General features: G+C 37.8%; 1 protein-coding gene across 1 annotated transcript in view; it reads left to right on the top strand.

Annotated features, from left to right (window-relative positions):
• TPO (thyroid peroxidase) overlaps positions 1-8,334 on the top strand; it is a 36,624-nt gene extending 28,290 nt beyond the window's left edge. The window contains exons 11-13 of the mRNA XM_031061285.1: positions 3,262-3,470; positions 4,771-4,941; positions 8,174-8,334. Coding sequence (XP_030917145.1) covers positions 3,262-3,470; positions 4,771-4,941; positions 8,174-8,334 — 541 coding nt within the window. The remainder of the gene's footprint in view (positions 1-3,261; positions 3,471-4,770; positions 4,942-8,173) is intronic.
• Positions 8,335-10,763: the final 2,429 nt, after the last annotated feature.

Genomic DNA, 10,763 nt, shown 5'->3' with positions numbered 1-10,763 from the left:
GAGCCAGCAGCTGCTGCAGGGATGGATGTAGTACTGTGCAGGCTTTGTTCCCCCTGAGAGCTGACTGGGCTCAGGGGCTGGAAGAACCTCAATATTTTTCTTTGGCAACTGCAGCAAAGTCAGAAGGGATAGGAAAAAGCTGTGATTCAGTCCTCATAGAGGGGATAATAAAAACACCACATACTTGGCCTTATGTGAATTGAGACTGCAGAGTGTTCCCAGAGTTACCTCATTGTACACAGCGCAGGATGTCAGTTCAGCCAAACCTGCACAAGTGCCGCCAGGATCTTGTGCCAGTACAACCTTTCATACCAGAAAAGCAGGAGGAATGCAGCTTTAGGTCACAACAGGGTACATGAAGCTGTTTATATCTTGCTTCTGCTCATGAAGCAATTATAGACCCAAACTTTTTTTTATTTCTGTCATGTACTTGCGGCAGTAATTTTGGATCTCATGAGACAACTAATTTAAAACTGCTCACACCATGCTAGCAGGGATGTTCAAATATATCTGGTCCTTACAATGACCTTTAAGCTCCTCTTATAAGTCACTGTTATGGAAAATAACCATTATGGAAATAATCATCCAAGGCAGAATTTAAATCTGAACTTTAAAAAATGTTAATTAATTAGCTCACAAGAAAAAGCAATGCTAATCATAAAGGTAACATTTTATTTGCAGAAACTGTATAGACAACAAACATTCTGCTCATCTGTGTTAAAAACATGGCTGAAAGTCCTCTGAATTGTACAGGCATACTTTTCCCTATCTGAGGAAGGAGTATCTGTGGAGGTCTTTTCAGCCTCCATTCTATTATTCAGTACCTTACACAGTTACTTAACATTCAGTGTCTTATAATGCTACTTGCATTAAACAAACATAAGCCTAATTTAATACATTAACTCCAAATTGAGGAAAAGAGACTTCTAATAATGAAAGAATTCCCCAGTTTTCTGCCACAAAATTTGTGGCAGTTAACTTAAATGTGAAATGGTATTCTGTCATTAATAACAAAGAAACCACCTAAGAGAAGTTAGAAGTATGTAACAACATGTTATAGTTGTCACATAATAAGAATAGAAAAGTGTCTGGTCAGGTAGCGTTGGGTGTTACCTATAACTGCGTCAGGGACAATACATACACTTGAATTTAACTCATTCTTCTAATGTACTCTTTAAGTTCAAAAATCAGGACTACCTGGAATTGTCATCTGCCTGAACTCTGAATTCTGATAGTCCAAAAAATTTTTTTTCAGTAATCTCACAAAAAATAAAAGGTTTTCTTCTTCCTATCTGCTAAACTCAGGCACTGTCTTAACCACATCACCTGAAATAACTTGTTTCTGATCCATCAGCCTTCTTCCCCCTCTTCCTCCTCTGAATATTTTTGCAATCTCAGGATTTGAAATATTTGGGCAAAACTTCTGAAGTTTTGACATACTTTGCATAGGGATTTGGTCACCTGATACAGATAGAATGGAGTAAACCAAAATGTTTGTTAAAGTAAACACCTATCTGTTGGGTAGATTAAAAAATCATTTTTCATTTAGGCCTGTAGATAAAACTGAATTTTGTGATGAAATTAGAATAAGTTTTAATGTATGCGAAAGGGGATGTGACAGATGTAGAGCTGAGTGGAGAAATGTCTTTGATAGCTTTGGTTATAGGAAGGGGCCTTGGAATCATGAGAGAGGTTTCAGGATGCTCTGAGTAGTTTAGGAACAGTGTGCAGGTGAGGTATAGGAGGACTTTCTTTCTTTTTTCCCCTTTAGCCTCTCCATCACTCCTGCATTTCTTGCCACAGTGCTGCTGAGGTGTGGCACTTTCACTCCACCCCTGGTTCTGTACATTGCCTCCTCTTTCAATGTAGGCAAAGTGGGATGGGTTTTTTAAAAAAACAGGCTTCTGAAGGTAACTATTGGCCTACAAATAAAGCCAATTTTCCAAAATTTCACATGCACTTACCTTATCCAGCAGGTATGCTCCTGTTGGCAGTAGGATCCGATTTGCCCTGAAAAGCCACCCTAGGGTACACTGGCAGTCTTCATCGTCCCAAGAATACAAACACAGCTATCAGAATTCCCATCTGTATGGTACCTTTACAGGCAGCTCATAAAAATCTTCAGATGCTGCACACATGCCAGTTTTGTGTAGAGTCCACAATCAATATTGCTGTTATGTTTTATTCAGGAAAATGTGAACACAAACTCACAAACTTTCTAGAAGCCTCAGCCATGAGCCCCCTGTATTATGGATCATAAGTCCTCTGTTAAACCTGAGCTCAGTTTCTATAGTGTGATCACTCCCATACTCTACTGCTGACTGTGCTCACAGGCATGTTACCACCAATCCTGCCCAGCATTTGGGAAAATCCTAACTGGCCTGGTCTAAGTACCACAGGGAACTAAGCAGTGCAGCAGTGCTTATCACCGTTTAATTTACTAATAGAGATGTTAAATCAAACTCTCCAGAAGTATTTTTGCCATTAATGACACTTCTTTATATACAAAATGTTTGTCTTTCCTTTTCTCCTCATTTTTTTCTTTCCTTTAACCTTTGAATGTATATGTGCATGCATACCTATATATTTTATATAATGTCACCATTTAATAGATATACTTTTGTGGCACCAACTGGTTCCTCTGTTCTGACACCACACTCCTGACAAAAATAAACAGGTCCAGACAGTCCTCTTAGCTTACTTTTTGAATGATCAAAAACATAACTACTATCTTATGTTTTTCTACTATAATTATCTGCATATCTATGGGCTTCTTAGCAATTTAAATGGTCCTAGTTAACCAGAGAAGCATTCAACAATACCTGTTTTTGTAGCAACCATTCAAAAGCTTTGGTATGGGGAAATCTATTATGGTTACTCCTCCCATTCTTCTGTAATTTATGTTTTAAACAATTTATGAGTGAACAGCACATATTAGTGTGCATAGGAGTAAGGATCCAGTCCAGTCAAGTCTATTTCAAGTTTCAGGATTGTAACTTTTTTTGTGGACCAGTTTAATCAATGAAAAGCAATTCTGTTGGCTTTAACACAAGACCTGAGTTGACCAGTACATCAGACTCACACTAGCCTTTTTATGACTGGTTCTGTATGGTCATGGCATTTACTCTTATTGTTGTTATATCCACCTATTTTTACTGTAATTCTTATTTTTGGTCTTTTATATAAGACTTCTGTGTAATTAAAAATAGCCAGCCCTTTGAATTTGATATTTTCAGAAAAAGTTAATATTATTCTTTCCAGATTTTGGTGGGAAAATGATGATGTTTTCACAGAAGCTCAAAAGCAGGAACTCAAAAAACATTCACTGTCCCGCGTGATTTGTGACAACACAGGAATTTCTGAAGTGCCAGCAGATGCCTTTCAACTTGGAAAGTTTCCACAGGATTTTAAGCATTGTAACAATATACCTGGGATGAATTTAGAAGCTTGGCAAGAATTTTATCAGGAAGGTAATCTGTAGTCACCAATTGTTTTGGAGGGGAAGGGAGGGGAGGAGAGAGAAGGGGAAGGGAGGGACAGTAAAGAGCAGTTAATAAATACTGACCTTGGTTCTGGCAGATCTTAAATTACTGGTCTGGGTGAGACCTTTAGTATTTCTATCACTTAGAAGTGGGATTATGGAATCATAGCACATTTTGGCTTGGAAGGGATTTTTATAAGACATCTAGTTCAACTCACCTGCAATGACCAAGGACATATTCAACTATATCAAGTTGCTTAGACCCCTGTGCAATCTGAATCCAAATGTTTCCAGAGATGGGGCATTCACCTCTCAGGGCAACTTGTGCCAGTGTTTGAGTACTCTTGTGTGGTAATCGCATATCCTCTGAACAGAGACAGACATAATTCTCTCCCAGGATTTTCCTGGGAAGCTGTGAGAAAGCTCAAAGAAAACAATTCTTATCTCTACTTGCTGCACCTATTGTTGTGAACATGTGGAATGTGTTATGGAGACTGCTTGCCAAAGAGTGATTTCTTAATTGGACTCTGGTTATGGTGTTTTGGTGGATTGACCAATTAGGTCAAAGCTGTATCAGACTGTCTGGCAAGGGTTATGGGTTTTTCATATAGTAAAATATAGTATAGGATAGTGTAGTGTAGTAGCAGTAACAATAAAGTGATTGATCAGCCTTCTGCAATCATGGAATCAATGCTCATTATTCCCCATTCAGGGAATTGCTGCTACAATGCTCTTGTAAAAAACTTGTTCCTTATGTTTAATTTAAATCAACCCTCTTTTAGTTTAAAAACATTACCCCTTGTCCTATTGCAAGAGGTTCTGGTAAAAAGTTCATGCCAATTATTCTGAAAAGACTTGGTTAAATTAGCAGACTGCAAAAAGGTCTCCCTGGAGCCTTTTCTTCTCCAGGCTGCAACAACAACCCCAGCTCTCTCAGCCTTTCTCTTCAAAGGAAAGATGCTCCAGCCCTCCAGCTCCAGCCCTCTGATTATCTGTATTGCCCTACTCTGGGCTTGATCCAACAGGTCTATGTCCTTCTTATGTTGTAATGCTAGTTTTGTGAGGATCACAAGTCAAACCTGTGGTATCCCATATAAATTATTTTCCATAAATGAACAGTGAAAGCCTTGATCACGTTAAAACATGTGAAAATTTTCACTGAAGTTAATGTTTATAACAATAACGAAGAATTCCATCCATTTGTAAGTATAAGGGGACATCGTAGTTTGACATGGGATGTCAAACTCTTAATGTTCTAAAAGCCTGTAATACAGACTTTCTATTTGCAGATGAACTATGTGGAACACCAAAGAGTGTGGAAAATGGTGACTTTGTATACTGCTCAAAATCTGGAAAACCTACAGTGACTTATACATGTCACTATGGATTTCAGTTACAAGGAGAAGAACAATTAACCTGCACAAGCAAAGGATGGAACTTTGAGGCTCCAGTTTGTATAGGTATCCATTATTAGTAGAATTATTTATTTATTTATGAGTTTTCTACATCTAAAGTACACCATAGCTCATCAGATGTGAATCCACTCCTATGCTTTCTTGTAGTTAACATCCTGGGGTTATAGGTGTAATAGCACAAAAATGTGAAACTCTCTCCAGAATCACTATCTCCATTTCTACCCATCCTGATTCAGCAATCAAGTTGATGATAGGAAAATGGCTCTAAAAATTGCCCAATTAAGCAAAAATAAAGTCTATTAACAGCCAGTGGGAGGGAGGGGGAGGAGAAAGTGAGGAAAAAGGCAACAAATCAGAATTATACATTGCTTCCTCCTACATTGAAAATAACATCATGAAAGGTAGTTGTCATTTTTCTAGCATTGTTTCAATGGATGCTCTAGATAAAAGTTGAACTATGCACCACTAGGTCATGTGTCATCCTAATAATTTTAGTAATAGTGAAAAAAAACATTCTGTGAAGTGAATAAGTGAAATTAAGGAAACTAATAATCACTTTAGGTCCAACCTCCCTCTCCCAAATAGCTGTGAAAAGATTTGCCAGAAGTTAATTACTTCTGCAGGTACAAAAGTAGAGCAGGTGAAAAATCAGCAAAAGGACATATTTCTGACACATTTTCATGGGAAATCTTTTCTGTTATTTTAATAATTCTTTAATCTTCTCTTTTCTTTTTGCCTTTTACTGTTTAATAGAATAGGTTAGAAAGAGAATGTGGCAAATATTTCAAGACTTTCACTCTTCATGTTATGAAGAATGAATTCTCTCTGTTCACATTTCAAATGTGTGCTTTTATAATGGGGCTGTGTGTACATATATATGTATATATGTATGTGTGTGTGTGTGTGTGTGTGTGTGTGTGTGTGTGTACATTCACATTCCTCTGCTTTATAAAAACATGAGAGAAAACTAAACCCAAAAAGGCTGTATTTCAGAATTTATTATGGATGGTGGTAAAATAATTTGAGTGCAAGTGCTGCAGCTCATCCACAATAAAGTCTGCTTATCGGTATTTCTGTGATAGCAGAATAGAAAGCTCTTCATTCTAATTGTATACCTGGTATGGAAAAAGTCAAATGAAATTTGCAGCTCTTTCCTTTATTCAGATCCTATTTATCCACTGAATTCCTCCCACATAAATACTATATAAAGAAATAAAGCTGTTAAATGAATTATAATAAAACCTTTTCAATAGATTAATGTTCTGGCAGTGAATGGAATAAATAAGTTAAATGAGTGAATCATTCCTTGTCCTAGTTTCTTTTAATATGTTCAGTAATGTAAACAAAAGACTGTATATCTGCTATAGGAAAACAAGCTGCTGCATATATTAAAAAAGCAATGCCTTTATTAAAGGAAAAACCATCAAAACCCACTTATGCAGATGCTACTTGAGTTTTACAGTAGAAAGCACTTTGTTCCACACATGCCTGTGCAATATGTTCCCATTCTTTTAAATATTCAGCAAATTAGGGATAAATCAAGCAATATAATGAGGAGGATAGAGCTTAGCATTTCTGCAGATGGTTTCAAAATTATATGCTGCTCTGGAAAAGACAGAGTGGCTTGCTGGCAAAAGCATAGGATTCTGAGAGCTGTTGATTCCCGCTTACTAACTTGGGCTTTGACTGAAATCATTTCTATTGATTCAGGAAGTCATTTAGTGCTAGAATATGCCACCTTCCTTTATATTAAGTGATGTCATACTCCTGATAGATAACTATTTTGATTTAGTAAACTACTGCTCTCTGATTAGCTGGGTAGCCTGGTCAGATCTGACATGCACTATTTAGTGATGAAGTGTTAGCTACTTAGCAGACAGCATGACTATGGATCTGCAGAAGTGGAAGTGGCACATTTGAATTACAGTGCAGGCAAAGGTGCAGGTTATCATTCCTGGATGATGATTAAGGCAGTGAACATTGACTCAAAATTTAGTTTTGAAGGGAGTAATACTCAGAAATCTTCATCCAGAACAACAGATTCTTTTTCTGCTTCAAAGAAGTGTTATGAAAGTTATTGTTTCTTAAGGGTTCTGAAGTCTTAGATTTTTCCTCCATGTTAGTCTTTTGACCATCTTAGTTGAAAACTATCTTTGGGCACAGCTACTTTTTTGTACTAAAATTTGAGAGAATCAGGCTGATCCTATTTCCAATGATGGAAAGTGGTCTCAGTGACAATGGTAAACTAAGTCAGTAAATACAGGTCAGTTTCTAATATTGATTGAAAATAACTACTTATATTGAAGTAGCAGATCAAACATCGTGATAATGAAAGGAATAAAACCAAAAAGAGAAGACACTGAAGACTTGACTACTTGTCCACATATGGGTTTGCAATTCTTCACAGGACCATTGGTCAGAGACATTAAACAAGCTGTCAGATATATAGAACCAATTGGAAAGTACATAAAATAACACTGGACACCTACTTTTAGTCAACTAAATTCAGTCATGCAAGTAAATATTACATAGAAAGAATAAAGTTGCAAAAATATGAAAAGACCTCTTTCTTTCTTTCACTGAGTATTTTCTCTCCTGCAATGCTGTTTCCCATTTCATCGCATAACCAGAAAGTGAGAGTGAAAGATCTTGAAAGGCCTCAGGAACAATATGTGTATGCACATTTTCTAGTGGATAATTGTTTATCTGCTCAACATTCTGCCAGGATATTGTCATTTTACAGAATTTATATAGTATCATGAAACAACCATCATTGCAGTGATATCACAAATTGTGGTTATAAATTTTGTAACCAAAGCTAACCTGAAAATTTGACTTCTCAAAATCATGCCTAGAAGTGTATAGAACTGTGTCTGCATTATTATTTTCATTATGTCTATAGAGCACAGGATGAAAACATTTATAGAGAAAGTCAAATCTTAGGACATAAACACATGCAGGAAGAGCTCTCAAGTTTAGGGTTTGCATTTTTGAAAATTCAGCCAATTTCCATTTGTGGCTTTTGGAGGATTATGAAAGCAACATTTTTTTTTCATCATTTCCAGCTTTAAAACAAACAAACAAAAATCAAAACAAAGCCACAACAACCCTCTACTTTGTCCTTTAAACAGTAACAATACAGATTTTATCATTATTTGTCTCATTGAAAATGTACAATGCCTTTAGTTTATGAATCCTTGTAAAAAGTGTTTATGAGAAATTAGTAATCCCTTTGTAATTTGTAATTGTTATTGATCAGTGTGTACTCATTTTACAGACATCGATGAATGTGAAAATGAAATTAACCCACCATGCCATCCTTCTGCTATATGCATTAACACTAAGGGCAGCTACAGATGTCTCCACACAGATCCCTACAAGCTGGCAGAAGATGGAAGAACATGCATTGGTAATGGTTGTGAACCTACTGTCAATTAAAATGTTCTTTGTTCCACTTTACAATGTTGTAAAAATTCATCAGATTACATTTTATTGAAGAGCTGTTAACATATGTGAAAAATCTCTACACAACCATGGGCATAAAGATACAGATAGATTCTGTAAATGAAGGTGTTGAATAAATAATTCTGATACATAAATAAGCTTTTCATTTCCATTCCTATTGCATATAAACTGCTAAGTATTTCCTGACAGTGCATATGAGGAGGGAATCAAATTTGTCTGTTTCTCCTAGTCAGTATCTAAATTCAGCATCTAAATATTAACTAAGTTCTACTTGACACATTCCAAAACTGTCAACCCTTTCAGAGCTAGCAGAAATGACACACTTTCTTGGTGTTTTCTACTTTTCAGCATTCATAGAAGCAGTATGGTGGAAGCTTAGGGGGAATATGAGTGCAGTTGCCCTCTGAAGCTGAGCAATACCTGTTCTGGGGAAATATCCATGAAACCTACAATTCGAACTCAAGTGGATGGGTATTTGCTTTATCTGAGTGCCCAAGGGAAGCACACAATATTTAAACCACTCAGATCTTGCAGGTAGAGTGCTGTACGCCACACAATCATAAGCACACTGAATCTCACTGGTAGCAAATTACTTTCTTCCTATTTCAGCAATTCCTTGGTTGTGACACGGGACTACACTGTCCCTTATTATTAATTGCTCTAAGAAAACAAGATGATAATTCCACAGGGGAAAAAAAAGCTTAGTTGCAAACATCTCTTCAATTATATGAGGTATAGCCAGTCAATTTTCCAGCTGTGTTTCAGGGTCACATGAGCAATCCAACCAGTGAGACCGCATTCTTCAAACGACACCTTAAGCAAGGCCACATGACTTCATCAAAGGCCCAGGAATGAAGTACAATGGGAGACTGCACTAACCCAGAAGGCACTCCAGTAGAAAAACTTCCCCAACAGAAGGTTGCCAGAATGGACCTACCTCTCTCTTGCTGAAAAAGCAAATGCAAATCTTCAGGGCCTAATTTTTATGAGACTAGACTAAAAAGTTATAGTGGTAGCCATTCAGAGTTCCATCTGAATCAGAAAATAGAAAAAAAACACCTTTTTTTTAGGTGTTTCTTAACTTTATTATTTTTTCCTTTATCCAATCAATCATGGTTACATTTTTTTATTCCTCTAAATTCAGAGACAAAAAATCTGCTTTCACATTAATTTAAGATGGTTAATTCACTGGTGTTGAATGCAACAAAGGTAACATGAGGACGCTGCATTGGCATATGGCTGCTGTTGCAGTGAGTATGTGCTATGGACTTCCTGGTCAGGAAGAAATAGATGGATCTTTCTTCAAACAACTGAAAGAATCTTTGTGTCCACAGACCCTGGCCCTCATGAGGAATTTTCCCCACAGTTGTAAGGACAGTACAGCAGGGCACATGCAATCTAGAAGACTTTTGGAGAGTATTGACAGCTTTCTGACAGAAGTAGATCAAGGAGACAACAAGAAAAGGTGCTCTGTGGGATCTAGTGCTTAAAAATAGAATCATAGAATCTATGGTTGAGGTTAAGGTTGGAAGGCACCCCTGGAGTTCATCTTGCCCAATTCTTCTGTTCAAGATCACCTAAAACCAGTTGTCCAGGGCCATGTCTAGACAGCATTCAACTCTCTCCAATTGTGGAGACTCCACAACCTCTCTGAGCAAACAATACCAGTGCTCACTTAGCCTCCCAGTGGCAGTTTCCTGATGACACCCACTGTATACCAGTTTGTGCCCATTGCCTCTTGTCCTGTCACTGGGCACCACTGGAAAGAGCACAGCTCTATCCTCTTTGCACCTTTCCTTCAGATATTTATACAAATTGATAAACACCCCCTTGAATCTTCTCTTTGCAAGGCTAAGCTGTCCCAGAGCTCTCAGCCTCCTCTCATAGGAGAGATAATTTAGACTCCAATTGTCTGTGTGCCCCTTTTCAGGACTCTTTCCAGTATGTCAATGTCTCTGCTGCACCCATCCAACTCTAGATGATGTTTCATGCAGAGCAGAGGGGAAGGACCACGTCTCTTGATCTGCTGGCAATACTTTTCTCAACGCATCCTAGGATACCATCATCCACCTTTGCAGGAAGGGTGCATTGCTGGCTCATCTTCAGCTTGGTGCCACCAGGCCCCACAGGTCCTTTTCTGCCAAGGCATTTTCCAGCAAATCATTCGCTGGTGTGGACTGGGGCCTGGGGTTGTTCCTCCCCAGATGCAGGAGTTTGTATTTTCCCTATTGAACTGTGAGGGGCTTGTCAGCCCATTTATCTCATCTATAGAGGCCCCTGGGCAACCTGCCATAGCTGATCCTGCTTGAACAGGGAAATTTGACTAGCTAACCTCAAAAGGTCCCTTCCAACCTCAATGACTCTTTGATTCTACATTTAGGTGAAGAGAAAACAGGTTTTAG

Source organism: Geospiza fortis, unplaced genomic scaffold (genome assembly GCF_000277835.1).
Source record: "Geospiza fortis unplaced genomic scaffold, GeoFor_1.0 scaffold139, whole genome shotgun sequence".
Taxonomy (NCBI): domain Eukaryota; kingdom Metazoa; phylum Chordata; class Aves; order Passeriformes; family Thraupidae; genus Geospiza; species Geospiza fortis.
The sequence above is the reverse complement of the archived record's forward strand: the minus strand, read 5'-3'. Positions and strand labels throughout refer to the sequence as shown.